At 43.2% G+C, this 27,023-nt stretch overlaps 2 protein-coding genes across 4 annotated transcripts in view; one reads left to right on the top strand and one right to left on the bottom strand.

The window, feature by feature from the left end:
• The first annotated feature begins 116 nt into the window (after positions 1–116).
• Positions 117–23,367, top strand: LOC114145516 (synaptogyrin-3-like). Its single transcript, XM_028019151.1, has 4 exons — positions 117–909; positions 5,339–5,573; positions 6,312–6,457; positions 21,726–23,367. Exons 1-4 carry the CDS (start codon positions 805–807, stop codon positions 21,951–21,953), a joined length of 714 nt encoding a protein of 237 aa, XP_027874952.1. The 5' UTR covers positions 117–804; the 3' UTR covers positions 21,954–23,367.
• LOC114145496 (voltage-dependent T-type calcium channel subunit alpha-1G-like) overlaps positions 22,822–27,023 on the bottom strand; it is a 59,405-nt gene continuing 55,203 nt past the window's right edge. For all 3 annotated transcript variants that reach the window (XM_028019109.1, XM_028019108.1, XM_028019110.1), the window contains one exon: positions 22,822–26,482. In XM_028019109.1, the coding sequence (XP_027874910.1) occupies positions 25,799–26,482 (684 nt within the window). In that variant the 3' untranslated portion in view covers positions 22,822–25,798. The remainder of the gene's footprint in view (positions 26,483–27,023) is intronic.

Raw genomic sequence — 27,023 nt, forward strand, 5'->3', positions numbered from 1 at the left:
CAATTCAAAATGTTCTGTGCACTCCTATTAATGTTGCTGATGGATGGATGGATGGATGGATGGATGGATGGATAGATAGTCAGATGCAAAAGAAAAACTTTGAAAATCTGAAAATGTCCACAGAAAATTTAATTTGTAGCATAAAAAGGTAGTTGCACAACTTTATGAGTCCAATCTGGGTGTCACTACAACTCATAAAAAGTATGTACATAATGAAGATTAATAGATGTCACACTTGTTCACATGTGGTTCCCTTTTTCCATGCACAAGGGTGACATGCTCCCAGTGTGATCAAGTATTTTGTTCATGTGATCCATGTTCTATTAACATATGGAACATGTGACCATATTTCTCGAGTGAACATGTGAAACATGTGAACATGTTTTTTATTTGCTTGTTTTTTAATTGGTTTTACCATGAAAAGTTCCAACTTAACATATATGTGGTTTTTCATGTGACTCGTATCACATCACATGTGGTACATCGTTTTTCCACAGGTAAAAATCTTATGCTTTTTCTGTAAGGGCAATTTTGATATGTTGAAATCAGGAAGATCTTGGTTCGCCTTCATCTTCTTAAACAGAAAAATACCAACGTCCATAAAGCAAGACAAAAACAGAAAGGCAAACGTGTATTTGTTCAGATGGAGGTGTTGGAGTCGACTGAAGACGGAGCGGCGATGCTGCAGCCTGAGATGAGCCTCGGTGACGCGCTGTGACTTCATCTTGTTCCTGGAAGAAGAACGCTCTCACACCGACTCTTCTCGCTTTCTCAGCCTCGTTGAGGGAGCTGAAATTCGGAGGGATGGAGACAGCGAGCGCGTATGGAGCCACGAAGGCCAGGAGAGTCCCCTTCAATCCGGTCGCCTTTTTCATGCATCCCCGCACCATCTTCAGACTGCTATCGTGGGTAAGCCTCCTCTTCCAAATGCGTTTTGCGGGTCTCCATGAATGGACGGGCCTACCTGCAGCTCCCCTTTCTGCTTTTCTGCTTTGCGATAACGTGATGCGTTCCGATCCACTTTTCAGTTATGTTTTTAGACAAAATCTCAATTTGAGGAACTGAATTTTTCTGTTTCTGTCGATAAGAAGCCAACGAAAGAAGGTTTTACGTTTTATAAAGCTTCTGCTCGGGATGAAACCCTTGTTCCCATTGTGATGTGATGCCGTGCAGCTGTGAGTCATCATGTGTCTGTGTTATCTCTTATTATTCATCTTAATACGGCTTAACAGAAGTGCATTGGAAAAATGTACATTTGAATAAAAAGGAACAACTGAAAAAGCTAAATCGAGCGGAAGAAACTCTGGGACATATGCATTTGACAGATCAGTAAAAGGACTTTTGATGCCTTCATGGATGAAGTAGTGGGACATTAATAATTAATCATTTTGTTAGAGAATTATAAAGAACTCTCCATTAGATATAGCCTCCAGCTTTCAAAGTGACGTCACTTTCATTGTTAAAATAATAGAACCAATATTTCCAACTGAAAGAAACCTGAAGAAAACAAGCATTTTATTTTGACAAGACATTACTGTGATAATATGAGCAGTCCCTGTAGCTATAAAACAAAACACATTTACCAACAAAAGAGAAGTTAACAGAATGAATGATTCTGATCTGATTGAAAGTAATTTGACACAAATGCATAAACAAAGCACAATGGCTCCAATCATAATGGATTGATGACGTTAGTTACTGAACCAACAGCATCACTTCATCACTTTATCACTTAATCAACTTATTGTGGAGGTCTGGAGTCCATGGGCAAGAAGCAGAGAATATTCATGAAAAATAACTTGTTCAATTTACTAAATACAGTTATATAAACAATTTTAACGAAACGGAGTATATGAACTTAACTGTATTTAGTGAAATCAATGAAAAATACTTTGCAGCTCCAACTTAACTGACTGAATATTTCTTTATTAGTTTTAATTAATATAGCAGCCTTAGTTCAGTCTTAGTTACAGTTTCCACACAGTGTAGTTAAATAAATGAAAATTACGACACTTTTGTTCCGTGGAACAAACATTTATTAGTAATAAAACAGCATCACATATAACAAGGCATCTGCCAAGTTATATATCTTGCAGCTATATATAGAGAAGATTCATCCCTTCTTATAACACAAGAATCCTCTATCAGATGGCATTTTCAAGGCCGGCTCTGTAACACACATCTCTTTATGATGGCTACCTCTCTCAAAATTATGGTTACTCTACTGCATAATTCAACACAAACTAATACATAATGATTAAGAGGAACAGACTAATCACTAAAACAGGGGTCTCAAACTTCAGTCCTCAAGGGTCGCAGTCCTGCAGTTTTTAGATGTGCCACAGGTACAAAACACTGGAATGAAATGACTTAATGACCTCCTCCTTGTGTAGATCAGCTCTCCAGAGCCTTAATGACCTAATTATTCTGTTCAGGTGGTGCAGCAGAGGCTCATCTAAAAGTTGCAGGACTGCGGCCCTCGAGGACTGGAGTTTGAGACCCCTGCACTAAAAGAAGAATGCCAAACAATTCACTGAAATGATAACAACAACCATAAATCCTACCCACAATCCCTCACTGAAGCCACATGACAAACAGCCAAGCACAACAGAATCACTTCATCGTTTTATATGTAATGCAAATATATACACTCTGGTTTCAGTCACCATATTAATAAACTTTTTCCATCTTCATTAGTCTTCACAATACTAAACAATGTTCACTAAAGAGCAAATTGGAAGGAAAAGTGGGTCTATTCCCTTATGTTAACTTTTATGACATAAGGATATGGCAGGTGACTTTGACTATTTGACAACCCAGAAGGTTCTTTCTATGTTGTCAACTAATAACTAATATTCACAAGTAACTTTGTTCTGGCATGGGTGCCTAAACAAATAAATGGTGCAAAACAGATTAGCACTATTTGTTTTGGATCATTTGGGACAAAACTTTAAGTGTTAGATTTTTTAAAAGTGTGACTTAAAGAATACAATTTGTGTCTAGTATTTAAGACAAAAATACTAGTGTGTCACATTAGAATCACATTTCTACAGATTCTAGGAATCTGTAGAAATGTAACTGCTTTTTCGTAATTCTGAAAGACTGAAAAAACTGTAGTTACAAAACTCCTCTAGGATTTTTCTCTATAACTTCAACTTCTCAGTTACAAACCACAAATACATTTGCACTAAACATATCTTTATATAAACAGTTGTATTACTAAAGTTACTTAAACTTCTGAACATCTGAACATGTAAAGGTAATATAAGCTAATATTATTGCATCGCTATAGGAGGTGCACTAACCTGAGAGGAATATTGAGGCTTTTATTTTGAAATTTTCAGTATGCTTCATTTTAAATGGCCAAACTAATCCCAGGTGTAACAGTGGTTGGGTTAAATCAGTTATATAATGCCCAAAAGAGCAATTACCTGATGTAAAAAATGTCAAGGCTTTTATTTTGAAATTTTCAGTACGCTTCATTTTAAATGGTCAAACTAATCCCATGTGTAACAGTGGTTGGGTTAAATTGGTTATACAATGTCCAAAACATTCTGACATGACTGTAGTTCTGACATTCTGCTCAACTCAGAGTTCCACCATCATTGTAGTTCTAACCTGTCAACTCAGCCCTCCTCTATAGTAAGTGAGAGTTCCGCCATCACTGTAGTTCTAACCTTCAGCCATCATTGTAGTTCTAAATGGGAGCTAAGCCCTCTGACCACTGTCATATGTGTGTGTGTGTGAGACAGAAAGGTGGAGAAATATTTCTATCTTTGTGAGACACCCAGTCAGTTTTTCTGAAAAAAAAAACAGTCCGAGCAACTCCTTCCCGTTCAGGAACCGTAAGGCCAATGAAGCATATGAGAGGACTATTTCTCGTCTCCAATAGTACCGTGATTCACCTCTGTAGCTCACTCACAGTAATAACAGCAATGATAGAGAGAGGGTGTGCGCTGAGCTCTGAAATCTTTGAGAAAAGGATGAAAATAAATGGCTGGGAGGCTGAGTTTTCCCTGTCACATGATTTCGCTCTGAAGCACCTTGACAGAAAACCATCAGCCTTAGAGAAATTTTGAAAACATTTTACGGGAGCAGGCATTCGGTGCAATGTCATGACTGACTTTGATACCAATAGAGCGATTTTTGTAGGCGATTTCAAAATTGTTTTGGGGTCAAAACTCCACTCCATTTCTCACTCTAACGGAGCAGCAGTTGGTGTCAGTTACACACTAAAGTTCGGCAGTTGAAAATTTTGCTCGTTTTTAACTTTTTATGTCGCCATTTTTACTCGAAACCCCAATAAAAATAATAGCCCTCATGTTGGGATCGAGCCGCACATTTTAATACCTTTTTTGTGGGATTTCTCGCAGCGGTACAAGCTGCATTAACGGTGATGGATTATTAATAAGTAAAGTTTAAAGAGACATTCTATTAGGTGTAGAACAATAAGTGTTCTACACTTATTGTAGAACACAGTCACTGCCTCCCATGCAATGCATGCCCCAATTAAGTTAGGCCCCAATTAAGTTTAGTTCAACATTTCACTGAGTTCTTTTTTTGAGTGCATACTTAGGACAAGTTGCTAGTTAATCATAGGAACCAAAGCCAAACTCAAAATTTTGTATTGTTTCCTTTACACTATTAAATTACATTATGTATAAATAAGTCAAGCCAAGTTTATTTGAATAGCACATTTCAGCAAGGTATTTCAAAGTGATTTACATAGTAAAACATGCAAAACAAGAAATGAATAAGAAGCATTACATTATGTGCAAAATAAAGAGAAACCATGTTCCTGTTATAATTAATCAAAGGCAAGCAAAGTAGTCTTTAGTCCTGATTTAAAGGAGCTCAGTGATTCATCTGGTTTGCAGTTTTCTGGAAGCTTGTCCCAGATTTGTGGTGCATATACAATTATATTCTCTGAGTTTCCTCAGGGAACCCGAGGAAGGGTTGATGTGCTCTATCTTCCTAGTTTTAGTGAGAACATCAGCTATATCAGCTGCAGCTGGAGGATTGATTTCTTTTTAGCCAGACCTGTGAAGACACTGTGGCAGTAATGAGTTTCTTTAAATCTTGCTGAGACATTAGTCCTTTAATCCTAGAGATGTGCCTAAGGTGATAGAAGGGCGACTTTGTGAACATCTTTAGCATATTTCCAACAAAAGAACTGTTGTTTTTGAACTGATTCTTTTTGGGTGCTTTCAAACCTCATTGCTTTGTTGAGAGCTGATGTGTATTTCGATCTGCTTGGGAAATCAAGCATTCATAACTGTCTCTGTGGGTGTCATCCATCAGCGACGTCTTTTAGATGATACTTTTTCTCTTTCTGCAGGTTTTCTCCATCGTGGTGTTCAGCTGCATAGTGAACGAGGGTTACATCAACATCGGCAGCGAACGTTTACTGTGCGTCTTTAACAAAAATGCTCATGCCTGTAACTATGGCATGACTGTGGGCGTGGCCTGTTTCCTTGGCAGCACCTGCTTCCTGATCCTGGATGTTTACTTCCCTTCTATGAGTAACCTCAAGGACCGAAAACGAGCGGTGCTGTTCGACCTCATCTTTTCTGGTAGAGATCAAAGTCTTCCTGATTTATGCGAAGTGATAAGAGAAAACAAAAAAATCTAATCAGTAAAATAAGCAGTAAAAAGTAAAATCTACTTTTTTGAACATTGCATCATCTTATAATGTTATTCTCTCATTAAAATCACACATGGAGTGTTGCCAAAAATTAAAGAATTTTTGAGAAATTCTTTAAACTCCATAGCAACCATTCAACTGTGCAAAACACCTGGGTGAACCACCTTCAAGGGCCAGGCTCCTCCTCAGAGCTGCAGTCTCCAAACTGAGCTTCCACCAACCAGAGCATCCCTCTCTCAGCTTCTTCAGACTAGCCAGCAGCGATTAGCAAACCCTTGCTGGAACTACTATCTTCCAGCAAGGGTTTGGGGTTACTATGTTCCTATGTAAACATTGGTAAAAACGTTTTTAAAGGGTTAATAGAGGAGAGATGTTATGATGACTTCCTGTGGGTGGAGTTTCAGAAAAGAACAGGAGTTTTTAAAGAGACAAGTGACCCAATTTCAAGCCATTAAATTATTACGTCAATTTTCTTTTAAGTCATTTGATATATAGAGCACTTTTATAACAATTGAAGGTGACATAGTTACTCGATCGTGCTATAAAATGGCACATAGTGCCTGGTAAATACATTGACCTAAAGAACAAAAGAAAGAAAAATGTGACACAGCTGACTGTGGGGTGATACAAGCAAGAAAATAAATACAGTCCTGTTTTTCTCCTTCAGGAGTGGCCAGCTTCCTGTGGTTTGTTGGATTCTGTTTTCTGGCCAATCAGTGGAAGGCCACATCTCCAGATGAGCTGCCATTGGCCCAGGGCTCAGACGCTGCCAGAGCTATTATCACGTTTTGCTTCTTTTCAATCCTAAGCTGGGTCTGTACCTCTTTTATTCACATTATGTCACATTACACATTAATGTAAATAATGTTTTCTTTCTGTTTTCATCATCTTCATCACCATGTGCATTTAACCCACCATATGTTGTTTTGCTTATTGATGCTATTGGAAAGAATCACATTTCTTTCTTCCACTCAAGTTGATCAAAGGCCTTTGTTTAAAACTCCCCCCACTTTTTCTGTTGTCCAGTATTTGAACGCACTTTCACACACCAGTGGTATGAATAACCAACAGTATTACAGTTTCACAAATAAAAATATCATTAAATAAATGCATGATTATTTATTCAATATATTGTTTAACTGTGGAGGATGTATGCCACCTCTCACCCATTGTTGGTGATAACTCTTTACCTTTTTCTGCAAGTAAATCAATGTAGAAAGTGTAGAAAGTAAATCAATAGCTGAAAACAAATTTTGAACTAATAAATTGTAATAGATTTACAAGAGAATGGATAAAAATAGTGTAATGGTTACTGAAGATGGGCTGCACAGTGGTGCAGTTGGTAGCATTGCTGCAAGAAAGCCCTGGGTTCAATTCCCAGCCTGGAGTCTTTCTGCATGGAGTTTGCATGTTCTCCCTGTGAATGGTGGGTTCCTCCAGGTACGCTGGCTTCCTCCCACTGATGGTCAGTTAGATTGATCTCCTAAGTTCTCTTTAGGGATGTGTGTGTGTGCATGATTGTTTGTTTGGTCTGTTTCTGTGTTGCTCTGCGATGGACTAGCGACCTGTTTAGGGTGACCCCACCCTTCACCTATTGACAACTGGGGATAGGCACCAGCTACCCCACTATGGATCAGGTGTAAAGATAATGGATGGATAGGTATCTGAAGCTTCCATTATGCCCTTATTGAATTTTATCTTTTAACCTTGGCAGTCTCTGCAAGTTTCACTAAGATCAAGAAACTTTGAGATGCAGACAGAAATTCTGTTCTGGCTTCATCACAGTTTAATAAATAATCGCACAATGGAACATTTGGTAAGCTGTTTTTTACACTTAGATTTAAACGAGGGCAAGAAGTGTTACACGTTAAACCCCAAATTTAACAAAATGGCTATAATTCCTTTATTATGAATACAAGTGCATTATTTTATCTTACAAGATTATTTTTAAGTGATTTGCTCCTTTCTAACTAGGTGGAGTTTCTGTTTTGACAAGCAAATAATTTCTGCCAAGATTAAAATGGATTCAGTAGGGTATCTTGTTAACCATTTCTGGGTGGGTGGACATGGGTGGGCGGCTCCAAGGTGGTGCTGGTCTGGGTGACACGCAGATTGTGTGTGTGCGAATTTGTGTAATTTGCGGACCTGTATGGCATTTTACAATTTATTCTACCACAGTTTTTATGAACTGATCTCTATGTCAATGACATACCAGCTGGTGGTCTCCCTTACTGCTGTGATGCTTTTTTGTCATCTTTGGAGTATTAAGCGCACATATCCAGATTCACTTCAGTATAATAGTATAATCTCCTGTTGTTTTAGAATTTGGGAACAGGTATAGCCAAAGTAGAATGCTCCTTCCCCTCGGAGATTATCCGGCACGATCCAACTTCGGGGAGCAGAAGATCAGTCTAAGTACATTCAGGTGCTAGGAAAAGGGGCCGGCGGGGAGGTGTCCAACAGCGACTTAAAAGACCAGGCCTTAGGAGGATGCCCCTGCCCTCAATCATCCTTGCCAACGCACAATCGCTCCGGAATAAGCTGGATGTTTTACAGGCAAATGTTAAGTTACTTACAAAATATAAAAATGTCTGTCTGGTTGCCCTGACTGAGACATGGCTCAAGAAGCAGGATGGAGCTTTTGAACTGGAAACAGATGACTTTGGAAAACTACTGCGTCTTGACAGACACCCACAGTGACAGGGAAATCACTTGATGGAGGCCTTTGTATTAATAAACAATGGTGAAATGTGGGGATACCTAGGGAGACAAAGTGTACTCCTGACATTGAGGTACTTTCTGTCTTCTTCGCCCTTTTTATTTATCCAGGAAGTTTCTGCAGATATTTGTTACTCTTGTTTATATTAATCCCAGAGCAAATGCTACTAGTGCATTTTTTATTCATTTTTTGTCTGAAAACTGTGTGGTTTATTTGGCTCCGACGTACAAACCTGCTCTGAAAAAAATAATTGAGTGACTTTTGGCTCATCTTTGAACCAAGGGATTGATGCCTGTTTGGATTTAAATGAACTGACTGAGAGTTGCTTCTCATATACACTGTGTTCCAAATTATTATGCAAATTGGATTTAAGTGCCATAAAGATATACATTTTTGTTGTGCTATTAAATTAATAGATGGTATTGTGTGTCAGGGCTCTTTGAATCACTATAATTAATTTCAGAGAGCTTTGTTGATTAGTTTGTCTGGTGAGCTCAATTAAAGGAAATCTACTTAAGAAGGATGTTCCACATTATTAAGCAGGCCACAGGTTTCAAGCAACATGGGAAAGAGAAAAGCTCTCTCTGCTGACGAAAATCATCAGATAGTGTAGTGCCGTATGACATTAGATATTTAAGGAAAACTGAAGCGTTATCGTACTGTGAAGAGATTTGTGGCTGATTCAGAACAAAGAGAAACAAAAGTTTCTACAGATAAAGGCATAATGAGGAAGGTTTCTGTTAGACAAATTCATCAGATTAAGAGAACAGTTGTTAAAATGTCCTTACAAAGCAGCAAACAGTTATTTGAAGCTGCTGGTGTCTCTGGAACCTCAAGGTGAAGGATCCTCCAGAGGCTTGCAGTGCTTGAACCTACTATTGGGCCCCTAACCTGAGCTCACAAGCAGAACCGGTCCCAGTGTGCCCAGCCATACATGAAGATTAATTTTCAAACAGACTTGTTCACTGATGACTGCTGTGCAACCCTGGATGGTCCAGATGGACGCAGTAGTGGATTGGTGGTGGATGGCCACCACGTTCCAACAAGGCTGTGACATCAGCAAGGAGGTGGTGGAGTCATGCTTTGGGCTGAAATCATGGGGAGAGAGAGAGAGAGAGCTGGTCGGCCCCTTCAGATTCCCTGAAAGTATGAAAATGACCTCAGAAAAGTATATGGACTTTCTGACTGATCACTTTCTTTCATGGTTCAAAAAGAAGAGCCGTAATTGTCGTAGCAAAATCATCTTCATGCATGACAATGCACCATCTCATGCTGCAAGGAATACCACTGTGTCATTGGCTGCTATGGGCATAAAAGGGGAGAAACTCATGGTGTGGTCACCATCCTCCTCTGACCTCAACCCTATTGAGAACTGCTGGAGTTTTCTCAAGCAAAAGATCTGAGGGTGGAATGCAGTTCATATCAAAACAGCAGCTCTGGGAAGGTATTCTGACATCCCATTTTTATAATCCATAAAATGTTTAGAACATCTGCTGTGCTCAATAATTTGGAATAGTGCATGTTGATTTTTTTTTATTTTTGAAAAAAATACTGCTCTCATGGGGAGCTGTGTTCAGTAAAATTTTATTTATACTGTACAAAATTTGATTTATGACTTGAAAATTTATGACTTGAAAATTATACTGATATGCATTGACCATATTGACCATTTAGGAAAATCTGAGAAAATATCACTTGCATAATAATTTGGAACACATTGTAAATTTTTGTAAGAATCTTATTGTACAGAGGAAATGAATTTGTCTTTTCCAATAATAAGCAATAGATGTCTAAATCAGTGAAAAGGATTATTAATGAGAGAAACATATATTTTAACAAAGAGGGTTCTGCTTGTAGTAAAGAGGTAAAAAAAAAAAAAACAAGTTAAACAGTAACTTAAACTTGCTAAAAAAAATTAGAAAAATAAAATATAAAATCTTCTGAGCTGCGACAACTCCCATCCTGAATGTGAATATGTTAAATCCATTTATGCATTTGCAGTCTAAGAAAATCCCTATTTCCCTGGGTGGAAAGTCAGACTCAAAAATGACCAGTGATTTGATTTTTTTTTTTTTAATCGTTTTTGCAAAGAGAATGTTAACTATGGACTGGCTGAATACAGAAGTGATGCTCCAGCAAAGTCAGTCACTTTAATTAATATACATGCTGGCATGGTTAATTGCTTTCAGAACATTAAAGAGAGGAAGATAAAATTGGGTGCAAACTCTTAAAGAGCTGTCCTGAGCTGAGCTTCTCACCCTATCTCTAAGGGAGAGCCCAGCCACCCTACGGAGAAAACCCATTTCGGCCGCTTGTATCCGCGATCTCGTTCTTTTGGTCATGACCCAAAGCTCATGATCATAGATGAGGGTGGGAACGTAGATCGACCGGTAAATCAAGAGCTTCGCTTTTTGGCTCTGCTCTCTCTTCTCCACGATGGACAGGTACAGCGCCCGTTTGACGGCAGACGCTGCGCCAATCCACCTGGACTCTTCACCCTTCACACTTGGCTGCGAACCGCTCCAGCGAGAGCTGCAGATCACGACCTGATGAAGCCAAAAGGATCACATCGTCCACAAAAAGCAGAGATGAGATCCTAAGGCCACCAAATCGGATCCCCTCAACACCTTGGCTGCGCCTAGAAATTCTGTCCATAAAAGTAATGAACAGAATCGGCGACAAAGGGCAGCCTTGGCGGAGTCCAACCCTCACCGGAAACGAGCCCGACTTACTGCTGGCAATGCGGACCAGACTCTGATACTGGTCAAACAGGGACCTGACAGCCCGTATCAAAGGGCCCGGGACCCCATACTCCCGGAGAACCCGACACAGGGCTCCCCGAGGGACACGGTCGAACGCCTTCTCCAAGTCCACAAAACACATGTAGATTGGTTGGGCGAACTCCCATGCACCCTCCAGGACCCTGCCGAGGGTGTAGAGCTGGTCCAGTGTTCCACAACCAGGATGAAAACCACACTGCTCTTCCTGAATCCGAGGTTCGACTATCCGACGGACCCTCCTCTCCAGGACCCCTGAATAGACCTTGCCAGGGAGGCTTAAGAGTGTGACACCTCTATAACTGGAGCACACCCTCTGGTCCCTGTTTTTGAACAGGGGGACCACCACCCCAGTCTGCCAATCCAGGGGAACTGCCCCCAATGTCCATGCGTTATGCAGAGTGAGATGCAGAGTCGTGTCAGCCAACACAACCCTACAACATCCAGAGCCTTAAGGAACTCCGGGCGGATCTCATTCACCCCCGGGCCCTGCCACTGAGGAGCTTTTATATATATATATATATATATATATATATATATATATATATATATATATTTATTTATTAGTTTTTCAGAATATAACATACATAAATCATACATGAGAGTATGAAGCATATACACTGTATATACTGTATGAAAGCAGTATACTCTTATCAATTCTGTAATAAAAATAAAGACGTACAATAACCAAAAAAAAGAAAGAAAGAAATAAAAATTTATAAGTCAGGAAAATTATCCAAAGAGTTGATTACACTGCATTGAGTACAATTTCTGCTTAAGGATGGTATTATCTGTCCGTAAGGGCATAGGTGGCATACTATGAAACTGAGCGAGTGTCGGGGTCGACGTTGGATCGAGAAAGATAGTCCAAAACCGGCTGCCATATACTACAGAACTTATTAGAGAAACCCACAACATCATATCGTAGCTTCTCCAAATGGAGAATCTCAGTAAAGTCGCTCAACCACATTTTAAACTGAGGAACCTTGTCAGTTTTCCAAAGTCTCAATATTACTTTTTTGGCTATTACCATTCCATACACCACCGTCGTTTGCATAGAAATGCTGCAGTTCCTCAAAGAAGGAGAGTGTCCAAACAATGCAATCTGGGGGTCCGTAACGCGCATCCATAAACCTTAGAAAACAAGTTGAAAATCTCACACCAATAATGAAAGAGCTTGGGGCATGTCCAGAACAAATGAGATAGGGAGCCATCCACAGACTTAAATTTATCACATTTTGACGATGTCGAAGGAAATATTCTGTGCAGTTTAATTTTAGAATAGTGAAGTCTATGAAACACCTTGAACTGAATTAACTGGAGTCTTACATTGATAGAGCACGTCCGAATCCTCCCAAGACCGTCTTCCCAGACCTCACTCCCGATCTGCAAACCCAGTTCCTCCTCCCATGCAGACCTCAAGGAGTCTGTGGTAAAGTTAATTCGCTCTGCAAAGACGTCAACAAAACTCGTTATTAACTTTTTCGATCCTGGAGAGCCCAGCAGAATTTGCATAATTTATTTTCTTCCAGGAGAGATATGAAATTCGGAATATTAGTTCGAACATAGTTTCTAACTTGCAAATATCTGAAGAAATCCGTATCCGGAAGAGAAAAATAGCTCTTCAGCATAGCAAATGAAGCAAACATTTTGTTAATGTACAAGTTTTTCAAAGTATTAAGGCCTTTCAATCTCCAATTTTTAAAGGACGTATCCGATAGTGATGGGGGAAAAGCATGGTTACAGTAAACTGGGGCATGAACTGAGGTCTCCGGTAACTTACAGTGCAACTTAATTGGTTTCCATATTTTCAAAGAATTTAAAATGATCAAATTATTTACCCCACTAATTGCGGGAGATATCGGTGCTGTGAAGAGAAGAGCCGAAAGAGAGCTGTCAGTAACACCACTTCTTTCAATGGGGGGAATTCCATGGGGGGAATTTGCAGACAATTCTTGAGCATCACCTTCCTGCCAGTATACCAGGGCTCTTGCATTCGCTGCCCAATAATAATGCTGAAAACAGGGTAATCCCAATCCTCCCTTCTCTGTTGATTTATGTAAGTGAGTTTTTGATATTCTATGGGCTTTAAAGCACCAAACAAAAGGCAGGATTATTGAGTCTAATGATTTTAAAAAAGCCTTTGTTAAAAAAATAGGCAGACCCTGAAAAAGATATAAAAATGTAGGTAAGGACACCATTTTAATAGCATTTATACGGCCCATCACCGACAGAGGAAATGTTCTCCATTTATCAATGTCTTTCCGAAGATTCTCCACTTTTTCCAAAAAATTCAATTTGAAAATTTGTTTAGGGTCCTTTGGCAGAATAACCCCAAGATATTTCAGTTTGTCCGTTATTTTAAATAATAGGTTATCTAAGAAGTCGGAAATGAGGCTTACACCTAGTGACATAAATTCACTTTTCTGCCAGTTGATAGTATAACCTGAAATCTCACCGAATGACTGAATAAGGTCTAGGAGAGTCGGCACTGACTGCTCAGGATGTGACACAAAGACCACAACATCATCAACATACAATGAAATGTGATGGTCAATGTTTCCCAATTGAATCGGTTTGATTAAGGGGTGTTTTCTAATACTAATGGCGAGGGGTTCCATAGCGACCGCGAAAAGCAAGGGGCTAAGGGGGCAACCCTGATGGGTCCCCCGGTGCAGTAGAAGGGGCTCTGATTTGTCCTGGTTTGTAAGGACAGAGGCAGATGGATGACCATACATTGTTTTAATCCAAGACACAAATTTATCACCAAACCCAAACTCCTCAAGTACAGTCAGGATGTAGGGCCACTCCAGTTGGTCAAATGCCTTTTCAGCATCAAGGCAAAGAGCCGCTCCCTTAAACCTACTGTCATATTTATGATACATAATGTTCATTAACCGTCTGATATTAAAAAATGAGAACCTATTAGGAACAAAGCCCGTTTGGTCCGGGTGTATAATAGAGGAAATATGTTTATTTAGTCTATTTGCCAGTACTTTAGCGAAGATTTTAATGTCAGAATTCAATAATGAAATAGGGCGGTATGATGAAAGCTCCGTCTCCTCCCTGCCTTCTTTACATATTAAAGTTATATTGGCTTCATACATGGTAGGGGGAAATTTACCTGAATCAAGAGAATGAGTAAACATCCTCCGAAGGAGAGGAGCGATCCTCTCGGCATATCTTTTATAAAGTTCAGTTCCAAAACCATCAGGCCCTGGGGCTTTGGCCTTGGTGAATGCTTCAATTACATCAAGGATCTCTTCCACAGTGATGTCTGCATTAAGAGCCTCACGAGCGGCTTCACTCATCTTAGGGATATTTAGATCTTTGAGCCAGTTTGAGATATTTCCTTTTGCCTTAGTTCATAATATTCTTTAAAGGAGTCATTTATACCTTTTGGATCAGTTATAATTTTTCCTGTCCTGGACTTAATTTTATGTATTGCCCTGTTGGCCTGCAAACCCCGCAGTTGACAAGCCAGTAATCTATGGGGCTTATCACTCAACTCAAAGTGTTTCTGCTTAATTTTGAACAACTGATCAAGCACCTGTCTGGACAGGATGGTGTTATATTCATATTTTAGAGCAAAAATGTTTTGTAAAGTAATAGGGTCATTAGAGGACTTGTAGTTAAATTCTAAGCATGCCAATTCAGTCTCAATTCCTGCGAGACGTTCTCGCCTTTTGTTTTTCAGAAACTTTTCGAAAGAAATAATATGGCCTCTGATCACAACTTTAAAAGTTTCCCATAAAGTAGAATCTGTAACATCTTTTGTATCATTAGTGTCTAAGAATTCAGAAATTTTATCGTCTAGGAATTTACAAAATGTCTCCTCTGATAGCAAGGATTGGTGAAAGCGCCAGAAGTACTGTTGTTCCATCCATCCATCCATCTTCCTCCGCTTATCCGAGGTCGGGTCGCGGGGGTAGCAGCTTCAGAAGGGAGGCCCAGACTTCCCTCTCCCCGGCCACTTCTTCCAGCTCTTCCGGGGGAATCCCGAGGCGTTCCCAGGCCAGCCGAGAGACATAGTCTCTCCAGCGTGTCCTGGGTCTTCCCCGGGGCCTCCTCCCGGTGGGACGTGCCCAGAACACCTCACCAGGGAGGCGTCCAGGAGGCATCCTGACCAGATGCCCAAGCCACCTCAACTGGCTCCTCTCGATGTGAAGGAGCAGCGGCTCTACTCTGAGTCCCTCCCGGATGACTGAGCTTCTCACCCTATCTCTAAGGGAGAGCCCAGCCACCCTACGGAGAAAACCCATTTCGGCCGCTTGTATCCGCGATCTCGTTCTTTCGGTCATGACCCAAAGCTCATGACCATAGATGAGGGTGGGAACGTAGATCGACCGGTAAATCGAGAGCTTCGTTTTTTGGCTCAGCTCTCTCTTCACCACGACGGACCGGTACAGCGCCCGCTTGACAGCAGACGCTGCGCCAATCCGCCTGTCGATCTCCCGCTCCCTTCTTCCCCCATTCGTGAACAAGATCCCGAGATACTTAAACTCCTCCACTTGGGGCAGGACACCCCCCCTGACCCGGAGAAGGCACTCTACCCTTTTCCGGCTCAAGACCATGGCCTCGGATTTGGAGGCACTGATCCCCATCCCGGCCGCTTCACACTCGGCTGCGAACCGCTCCAGCGAGAGCTGCAGATCACGATCCGATGAAGCCAAAAGGACCACATCGTCTGCGAAAAGCAGAGATGAGATCCTAAGGCCACCAAATCGGATCCCCTCAACACCTTGGCTGCGCCTAGAAATTCTGTCCATAAAAGTGATGAACAGAATCGGTGACAAAGGGCAGCCCTGGCGGAGTCCAACTCCCACCGGAAACGAGCCCGACTTACTGCCGGCAATGCGGACCAGACTCTGACACCGGTCATACAGGGACCTGACAGCCCGTATCAAAGGGCCCGGTACCCCATACTCCCGGAGAACCCCCCACAGGGCTCCCCGAGGGACACGGTCGAACGCCTTCTCCAAGTCCACAAAACACATGTAGACTGGTTGGGCGAACTCCCATGCACCCTCCAGGACCCTGCCGAGGGTGTAGAGCTGGTCTAGTGTTCCACGACCAGGACGAAAACCACACTGCTCTTCCTGAATCCGAGGTTCGACTATCCGACGGACCCTCCTCTCCAGGACCCCTGAATAGACCTTGCCAGGGAGGCTTAAGAGTGTGACCCCTCTATAATTGGAGCACACCCTCCGGTCCCCCTTTTTGAACAGGGGGACCACCACCCCAGTCTGCCAATCCAGGGGAACTGCCCCCGATGTCCATGCGATATTGCAGAGTCGCGTCAACCAACACAACCCTACAACATCCAGAACCTTAAGGAACTCCGGGCGGATCTCATCCACCCCCGGGGCCTTGCCACCGAGGAGCTTTTTAACCACCTCGGCAACCTCGCCCCCAGAGATTGGAGAGCCCAACCCAGAGTCCCCAGGCTCCGCTTCCTCAGTGGAAGGCATGTTGGTGGGATTGAGGAGGTCTTCGAAGTACTCTGCCCACCGACCCACAACGTCCCGAGTAGAGGTCAGCAGCACACCATCCCCACTATAAACAGTGTTTGTGCTGCACCGCTTCCCCCCCCTGAGACGCCGGATGGCGGACCAGAATCGCCTCGAAGCCGTGCGGAAGTCTTTCTCCATGGCCTCTCCAAACTCCTCCCACGCCCGAGTTTTTGCCTCAGCAACCGCCCGAGCCGCATGCCGCTTCACCCGCCGGTACCCATCAGCTGCTTCCGGAGTCCCACAGGCCAAAAAGGCCCGATAGGACTCCTTCTTCAGCCTGACGGCATCCCTCACCGAAGGTGTCCACCAACGGGTTCGAGGGTTGCCGCCGCGACAGGCACCGACAACCTTGCGGCCACAGCTCCGATTGGCCGCCTCGACAATGGAGGCACGGAACACGGTCCACTCAGACTCCATGTCCCCCACCTCCCCCGGGACGTGTTCGAAGTTTTGCCGGAGATGGGAGTTAAAGCTCCGTCTCACAGGGGATTCCGCCAGACGTTCCCAGCAGACCCTCACAACACGTTTGGGCCTGCCAGGTCTGACCAGCTTTTGCCCCCACCACCGGAGCCAACTCACCACCAGGTAGTGGTCAGTGGACAGCTCCGCACCTCTCTTCACCCGAGTGTCCAAGACATACGGCCGCAGATCCGATGAAACGATGACAAAGTCGATCATCGAACTGCGGCCTAGGGTGTCCTGGTGCCAAGTGCACATATGGACACCCTTATGCTTGAACATGGTGTTCGTTATGGACAATCCATGGCGAGCACAGAAGTCCAGCAACAGAACACCGCTCGAGTTCAGGTCGGGCGGGCTGTTCCTCCCAACCACGCCCCTCCAGGTCTCACTGTCGTTGCCCACGTGAGCGTTGAAGTCCCCCAGCAGAACAAGGGAGTCCCCAGGAGGAGCACTCTCCAGTACCCCCTCTAAGGACTCCAAAAAGGGTAGGTAATCTGAACTGTCGTTCGGCCCGTAAGCACAAACGACAGTCAGAACCCGTCCCCCCACCCGTAGGCGGAGGGATGCTACCCTCTCGTTCACCGGGGTGAACCCCAACGTACAGGCGCCGAGATGGGGAGCAACAAGTATGCCCACTCCTGCCCGACGTCTCTCTCCCTGGGCAACTCCAGAGTGGAAGTATGTCCAGCCCCTCTCAAGGAGACTGGTTCCAGAACCAGAGCCATGCGTCGAGGTGAGACCGACTATTTCTAGCCGGAACCTCTCGACCTCACGCACTAGCTCCGGCTCCTTCCCCACCAGAGAGGTGACATTCCACGTCCCAAGAGCCAGTTTCTGCAACCGAGGATCGGACCGCCAGGGTCCCCTCCCTTGGCCGCCACCCATCACACAGTGCACCCGACCCCTATGGCCCCTCCCACGGGTGGTGGGCCCATGGGAGGGGGGGCCCATGTTTCCTCTTCGGGCTGAGCCCGGCCGGGCTCCATGGGTAAAAGCCCGGCCACCAGACGCTCGCCATCGTGCCCCTCCTCCAGGCCTGGCTCCAGAGTGGGGCCCCGGTGACCCGCGTCCGGGCGAGGGAACACCAAGTCCAATGTCTTTACTCATCATTGGGGTCTTCAGGCTGCACTTTGTCTGGTCCCTCACCTAGGACCTGTCTGCCTTGGGTGACCCTACCAGGGGCATGAAGCCCCAGACAGCATAGCTCCTAGGATCATTGGGGCACTCAAACCCCTCCACCACGATAAGGTGGCAGCCCATGGAGGAGAGTACTGTTGTTTCTTATGGTTAAGGTCGAGAGTCAGTGAGACTGGAGAGTGGTAGGAGATTAAAAGTGTATGGTATTTTGAAGATATTACATTAGATATTAATTTAGAGTCAAGAAGAAAGTAATCTATTCTTGAATAGGACTTATGCATATTTGAAAAAAAGGAATAATCCCTCTCCACCGGATGCTGCAGCCTCCAGGCATCAACCAGATTTGTTGAGGTCATAAGGGTGTTCAAAACCGCAGAGGAGGAGGAGGGAGGCTGCCTTGATCGAGTTGATCTATCCAGGTAGTTGTCTAGCACACAGTTAAAATCCCCTCTCAAAATTAGATGAGTATCAGCCAGGTCAGGAAGCAAATTAAATATTTTTCTAAAGAAGCCCGGGTCATCAAAATTAGGGCAATATATGTTAAGAAGCGTGACATGAAAGCAGTATAAATAGCCCGTTACCAATATGAATCTACCATTTGGGTCACAGTGGAAATATGTCTAAAAGGAACTGTTCTACGAATCAGAATTGCCACCCCTCGAGCTTTACCTGAAAAAGTAGACTGGAAAATTTGGTTTACCCAACTGCATCTTAATAACCTCTCCCTGCCTGGTCTTATGTGTGTTTCTTGAAGGTATACAATGTCCGCTGATAAGGACTTTAAGTGAGAAAATACTTTAGCCCTTTTTAGGACATGCCCCAAACCTCTGACATTCCAACTGGTAAAGTTTATGCCACCGCCCTGTAATGACGTGTTATGGTACACAGAAAATTTTCAACAGAATGGCCTCAAAGCACTCATGTGTTAGCCTGACAATGTATTGCAACATGTAAAATACTTTTTGAACAAGAAAAACAAACAAAAAAGTGACCCCCCTTCCCCCATCCCACTTTCCCAAACAAAGCGAGAATAAAAACCCCACATAGCAAAATAGAGGAAGGGCCATACAAATACCGAACTAACTCCGCAAAAAGGCTCCTCTATCCACTCAAATTTGACAGACTGAGATTATGGTACAAACATTCAGCTGTTATTGTCATGTTCCGTGTTTTTCTGTGTATTTATTTATTGTTTTCTGTGTACTTGAGTCTCCTCGTTGTCCTGTCCTCCCCTTGATTGTTCCCAGGTGTGTCTTGTTTCTGTGATTACCCTCCGGTGTATTTAATGCCACCTGTGTGTCTGCGTCTCTTTCGGGTCCTTGTTTGTTCGCATCATACTGTCTAGCTGTCGTCTCATTGTGGCGTCTAGTCCCTTCGTGTAACCGGTTGCTACCGGCGTCGAGCCCCGGCTTCCGCTCGGCCGTGCTGCCCGGTGTTTGTGGACTGTTTTGGATTTTATGTTCATTAAATCATCATCATTCATCTACCTGGTTCCATCTGCGTCTGCCTCACCACCTTACATCCGCACTTTATGACAGTTATAAAAGCGATTCCGATCCCCAATGACCCAAAACAATGAGCACATACCACAGTGGCTCTAACCTCCAGATACTCAGTGACTTTGTAAGGATTCTGCAAAGATCTCTGCATCCCGCGGCGAGGAGAAAGTCTTATCCGTAGAGCCAACGGTGACCCGTAAACGCGCAGGATACAGGACCCCGCACCCCGCACCTCGCTCCAGAGTCCTGGAGCCACTTCTTCACCGCATCAAAAACCTGCCGTTGCTTCATCACCTCTGCTGGGTAGTCAGGGAAAATGTAGATCAGCTTCCCCTTGAAACTGAGGGGGAACTGTTGACGGGCCAGTTGAAGAATCGTCTCCTTCACATGGAAGTAGTGAATTCGTGCTATCATTACCCACGGCTGCGCGCCATCACCAGGCAGCCTGCTTCCCAGCCGATGCGCCCGGTCCACCTCCAGCTGTGTATGAAACTGATCCACACCAAGCAGTTCCGGAATGAGCTTCATCAGAAAATCTCTAGGACGTCCATCCTCGATCTTTTCCGGCAACCCAATAATTTTAATATTCTGCCTCCTGGACCGAGCCTCAAGATCGATCACCTTCACGCAGAGAGCCTCGTTCTCTGCCTGGATCCTAGCACAGGTCCCCTCCAGCTTGGAAAGGCGGCCCTCGTGATTGGATGCAGCATCTTCCACCTCTTTAATCCGGTCAACAAGGTTTAATAACATTGCTTGGGTCGAAGCGAGAGTTGCTTCAAGATCATTAAATCTATCGTTCATTATCTTATTCATGTCATTTATTGCCGCGAGGACGGTAGCGGATCCCGCATCATGCTCACATGCTGAATCAGCGCCCGCCACGGTTGTAGCTTGCTTAGCTAGCCCCAGCACGTGCTGCTCCTTCTCCGTCTCATCTGAAAGCCTTATCTTGCTTCAGAAGAGACCTTTATCCGCCTTGGGTTTAGTCATCTTCAATGTCAAGACAGATGGTCGAAGCACAGGGGAACCGAAATATGAGTGGAAAATCAAAATAAATAAGAAATTACTTGTAAGTGGTGAGGAGCCCGGAAAAACACGTCTACTCCATACGGTGCTCACTAGCGCCCCCCGCCACCGAGGAGCTTTTTAACCACTTCGGCGACCACGTCCCCAGAGATTGGAGAGCCCAACCCAGAGTCTCCAGGCTCAGCTTCCTCAATGGAAGGCATGTTGGTGGGATTGAGGAGGTCTTCGAAGTAGTCTGCCCACCGGCCCACAACGTCCCGAGTAGAGGTCAGCAGCACACATCCCCACTATAAACAGTGTTGGTGCCGTACTGCTTCCCCCCGTGAGACACCGCACGGTGGACCAGAATCGCCTCGAAGCTGTGCGGAATGGTCTCTCCAAACTCCTCCCACGCCCGAGTTAGGGTTAGGGTTGGACTCAGAGCCCATCCAATCACTGAACAGATGCTTAGAGCAGATAAATGTGTGGATGTGCCAAAACCTTCTCCAGCTGAACAAAAACAAAACTGAAGTTATTATTTTTGGACCTAAAGAGGAACGATCTAGAGTTATAGATCTAGAGTCAATGCGCAGCTTCAGTTATTACAACTGAAAACCAGCAATCAGGCCTGAAACCTGGGAGTAGTGATGGACTCTGACCTGAACCTCCAGAGCCACATAAAGACAGTCACAAAGCTGGCCTTCTATCACCTGAAGAACATTTCCAGGATTAAAGGACTAATGTCTCAGCCAGATCTAGAGAAACTCATTCATGCGTTTATCTTTATTTAAGATTCTTAGTCTTACAAAAGTTAATGATTAAACATTGCCTTGTCTCTTACTGTTTATCTCAGTTTATCATTTCATATTGTTGCACCTGCAACATCTTAGGAATAATTAATTTCGTTAAATGTTCCTCTGAACGTTAGACATTAACATTAATTTTCATTCTTGTTTGTGCTACTAACAGGCCGTGTTGACGCTAAGTGCTCTTCGGCGCCACCTAACTGGCAGCAATACAAACTTATTCACCTGGCAGCACCTTGACCGTCTTCCAAACAACATCCGAGCCACTCCCTACCCCATCCCCAATGGAGGCACCATCGTTACCACCAACCCCTACCAAGCCACACCCTTCACTGAAACCCTGGACCCCCAGAAACTCACACAGCATAGACCGGTGGCTCCTGTTTTTTAGAAACTCAAAAAGAGAAGATTTGATCTGTACGACACAACACACTGAGCCCACCCTATTGGTTTTACCATCCCCTCTAGGGCGCAGTTAGATCCATTTTCACCATGGCAACTGCTGGCTAAGCTTATTATTCATACACACACACACACACAGAGATGTTGATGCACGTGAGTACAGATGTACTTACTCACTTAACACCCATATGCTGTTGCACATCTGGAAACACATGTTCAGATTCACAATGAGCAACATCCTGGCTGCATGCTTATTGGGTGAAGTGTAGATTAACATAGATGTAGACCAGTGATGATGCTTGACCTGCCTTATGAATGGACACAGTGGGAGAGACGTGGAAGCTTTGTAGCTCTTCATTAAACTCAGGCTGGTCACCCAGCAGCTGAAGGTATGACCAACATATTGTGAGATGAATGCAAGAAACAGCAGAACTTGAAGAAAATAGTTTCTTGACAGTGTGAAATATTAATGTGATTAAATATTTTATTGTGATTTGTTGAATTGGTAAAAAAAAAAAGGAAATAAACTGTACTTGTCAACACCACAATCAAAACTGTGATTCTGCCTGTGTTCACATGATCTTCAGATGTTTTTTTTCTTTCTTAATTTTTGGTTCCTTCAATCTTGAAAACAGTTTTTCAATCTAATTATGTATTGTGAATGACACCTGAGGATGTGTTAGGCATACCAATCCACATTTGCTTGGAAGTCCATAATTAGATAGAGCTGTGCTGAATTCATTAGCAGTAGCAGGCAGCTGCTGAGTCTCTGTAGTATTTTTAGATTGCAGGGCACATGCTAGATCAAGACGATCGTCTTCTAACAATCTTTAGGAGAAACAAGAGTCAGACAAAAGTCAGAGAGGAAGAGGTTTTATTCCAGCTCTGTCCATTCATGTACAGCTCACTGTGTATCCCTTGCTGATATAATGCTGGTAAACTGACATTCAGAAATGTAGAAATGCAGCTTTCTTTTATCATGTCTGCAGTTTTAATAAAATATAACCTTCTCTACAAACTGTAAGCATTGTTTCATCACTTACGTAAGCCCTTTTGTAGTTCCATCAAAGCACCTGTCTCTCTTTAAACAATGAAGAGAAATAGGGGCAAGCTCCAACTTCAGACAACAGGGGGCACTCTAACGCTGCAAAGCTCCACTGACATATTTCACACTCAACTGTGTCTGAACTTCTTGTACCCTGAGAATACAAAGATGTGGAGAGACGGGGAGTGAAAAAAGTTAAGATACAAATAGACAGAAGCAGGGGAGGAAAATAAGAGGTAGACACAACTAAAGTCCAGGTCATACCACAAGATTTTATCTGAAAGGTTCAAAAAGCAACATTGATTTTCCAGGTTGATGGGGACTGGGCTTATCCAGTCCTGTCTGTTACAAAAAAATTTAAAAAATATAAAAGTGTTTCAGATTTTTAGACAATGAACATACGGTGATACTATTATTCGAGAAGTAAGAGATAAATAGAGGCTGAAGGCCATCCTTAAATACATAAAGTTTTTAAAACAAGTTTTTTCTCGAACCTTTTTAAAAATTGTTTACATGAAAAAATGTTCAAGGTTTAATAATTAAATATGCAATTATAGCTTCTATGATTTAGCTTTGAAAACTGTTGGAAGGATAAGAAATCAAGTTGGTCTCTTCACTTAAATATCAAGAAGATTATTACTATACAATAAAAATACAAAGGTTAGGTAGATTCACTGGGTAAAAAAACTAGTGAAAGCTGCAGTATGTAAGTTTTATAAAAACTGTTTTTTTAGATATTTGTTTTAAACTGTCACCATGTTGTGACAGTGTGGTATGAGACAGATCATCTGTGAAAAGATCAATTTCCTCCACCTCCTCCCTGAGGTGGAGGTGATGGCATTTCTTCAGATTGCCATCTGAAGAAATGCACCATTCCTGACCAAAAGGAAGCAATCAGAGCCAGGAAGAGGGTATTAGCGCTATCAATCACCACATGTACTCGCTGCTAAATGTGATAATGGCAGAGAAACAACTTACATTACAGAAGAACTGTCTATCTGCTGTTTTCGTTGCCATGCTAACTAGCCTTAGCATTCACAACTGGCTATGCTAGCTGTGGTTTAGCAGATAGCAAGGGGGTAACAGGGAGGGAGGATGAGCAGCACCACACAGAGAGGTGATTGACAGCACTGATACCCACCTCCTGGTTCTGACTGGTTGTTTTTAGTTGACACTGGGAGAAGGCACAGGAGCTTGATTTTTCTCACAGCTTGTCTGTTTCACACCATACAGTCATGACATAGTAACAGTTTCAACAAATACATATATTAAAAAAATCATAAAAGTTACATACTGCAACTTTGAACAACAGACGAGTATCAACTAGAAATTATCTTTTTGGGGTTTGAGTTTCTCAAATGTGACAAAGTCACAAACATATATATTGGTTTGACTTGGATTATACCTAATAAGTCGTTTTGGTCTCTTGATGCATATCTAATTAAAATAAAATCATAGACTTCTGAAAATACAGTGCCTTGCAAAAGTATTTAAATCTTATGTATTTTTCCACATTTATTCAAAACCACATACTGTATTTCAATGTATTTGATTGGGAGTCTGTTTGACAGTCCAACACAAAGTCGTACATAACAATGAAGCTAAAGTGATTCATAATCTTCTTAGTTGGGGGACCACATGCTGGTAGACCACTCAGAGGCTCTGGTCCTCAGCTCAGTGGTCCCTGGTTCCATGACCCTGTCTGGGTCATTTGCTGCATATCTCCTCCTCTTCTCTCTGCCCTTCTTCCTATGAAGCTACTGTTGAATAAAGGTTACCAGTGACTTTAAAAGCAAACTTCTTAATTATGAAAATATGAAAAATATTGCATGCTTTTGTACTCAGTTTTTTTTAATTAATGAAACCCATTGCAACAAGTCATCCCCCAGCAATCATCTGACAGGTAAATAGTGTCCACTTGCAGATAACTTCATCAGTATTCACTGCTCTGAGAAGCAGATTTGTTGGAGAACATTAGTTGGAACACCAGCATCGCAAAGATTACAGCAAACAGGTACAAATTATGGAGTGGCTTGAAGGAGAGCATTGAGAGAAGGAGCAAAGAGTCCAACAGCAACTCTGGAGGAGCTGCAGAGATCCACAGCTCTGGTGGGAGAAAGACTGTTTAAGAGAGCAGTAAGAAGTCATGCTTCCATTTTGCAACAAGTGATGAAGATGATACAGCAAATGAGGAAAAAAGTGCTCTGGTCAAGTAAGACTAATAGTTCACTATTTGGCCAACAAAATTTATTTGTGGTGGGAAATAAAGAGCATATAAATAAACTTTCCACACTTTGGAACATGGTGGCAGGAGCATCATGCATGATGCTCTCCCACAGCATACTTTACTCCACAAAGTAAAATGACACTTTACTTTCAAACAAACTACACTGTAGTTTGTTTTTGTAACACCACATGCGGAAAAGTTGAAAAGTTGAAAATACTCTTGTAAGGCACTGTATATAATAAGCATCACAATCTTTGTGTTGTGTTCTGACCTAGGCTTGTAGAGAAAGGATGACTAATGGCAACAGCAGGAGAGCAAGCAACAGGAAGGTTGTAAATACAGCCGGGCCGCTACTGTGCCTGAACTAAAGCTAAGATTATGATAGAAGAAAAAGAAACTTCTCTTTTACGTATGCATTTTTGTGTGCTTGAAGCACAAAACAGTCCTTAGATTTCTTCACTTGTACACACATCATGACTTCTTTTCACACACTGTGAAAATCTAATAGGAAGGAGGAAACAGCAGGAAACACTCCTGCTTCAGTCTGAAGCTTTTGTGCCTCTCATGAGAAGTTCAGCAGAATGTTTGGCTCTGGTTTTATGTCCTCCACAGAGCTGCCCTCCTGCTGGTTAGGAGAGACGGTGGTGGCATCAAACGACAGAGTCCGCCTCCTCAGCTCAAAACTACTGTCTAGAAACTGTGTGGCCTCAGTGACCGGCTCGTCACCCGGCGGTGGGCTCATCCGGTGCTTCCTGCTCCTGCCTGAGACGGGCGAAGCCGTGTGACTGAGGCGACTCCGCTGCTCCCCGAGACTCGGAACGGCAGCAGGCTGAGCGACCAAACCGTTCATACCATCGACCTCCTCATCAGCATCATCCAGCGTGGGGGCGGGGTCTGACCCAGCCGCTCTGTGGTTAAGCAGTGGAGCAGAAAGGATGGATTCAGTGCTGGTGACCTTCAAACTGGATGGGCCCTGAGGGCTGACAGGCCTCTTTTCTGCCTCTGTGTCTGGCTGCAAGCCACAGCTGGCCTGCTCAGGTACGTATTCATGGGTGGTGGTCTCACTGTGGCTCCGGCTGTGGCTCTTGCAGGAGATCACCCTCTGGGGGTGAGTGTATTTCAGTGTGTGCACGCTGGACGATCTCTGGCACGGCGTAGAGGAGGCGGCCGGGGGCTCAGTGAAGCAGGTCTCTGCCAGGTCATCAGCTGAGCCACTCTGGTCCAGGGAGTCACAGCGCACAGCCGCCTGGGACAAAACAACAAACACACACATGCACACACAACCCCCCCCCCACACACACACATATAATGAAATAAACTCACTAAGTTATCACATCACTATCTTTAAAAGCTATCTATGCTTCTTCATACTTGTCGAGCATCTGTAGAAAAGGATATAAATAAATACTAATTAAAATATTTTCTGACCATTTTCATATTTTCTGTTTAACATAGGTTTGGATACTATTCAAAACTAAGTTCTTTAAGCATGAAGTTTTAATCAAAATAATTATACATTTTGTCCACAAAAACAATGATGCAAAAATTTTGTTGTGTGTGTAACTAGCAAATATGTCAAAAATCCTTTAAAACAATGATGAGAAGTGGATCCATCCATTTTGTAGGGTGTTACAACAGGGTCGCTGTTGTAACACCCTGTACACTGTACAGGGTTGCTCAAGTCCTGTCCTCCAGAGCTACCATCCTGCAACGTTCAGATGCTTCCCTGCTCCGACACCTGAATCAAATGAACGGCTCGTTAGCAGGCTTGTTCAGAGCTGATCCTG

The sequence above is a fragment of the Xiphophorus couchianus genome, chromosome 5, assembly GCF_001444195.1.
Source record: "Xiphophorus couchianus chromosome 5, X_couchianus-1.0, whole genome shotgun sequence".
NCBI lineage: Eukaryota > Metazoa > Chordata > Actinopteri > Cyprinodontiformes > Poeciliidae > Xiphophorus > Xiphophorus couchianus.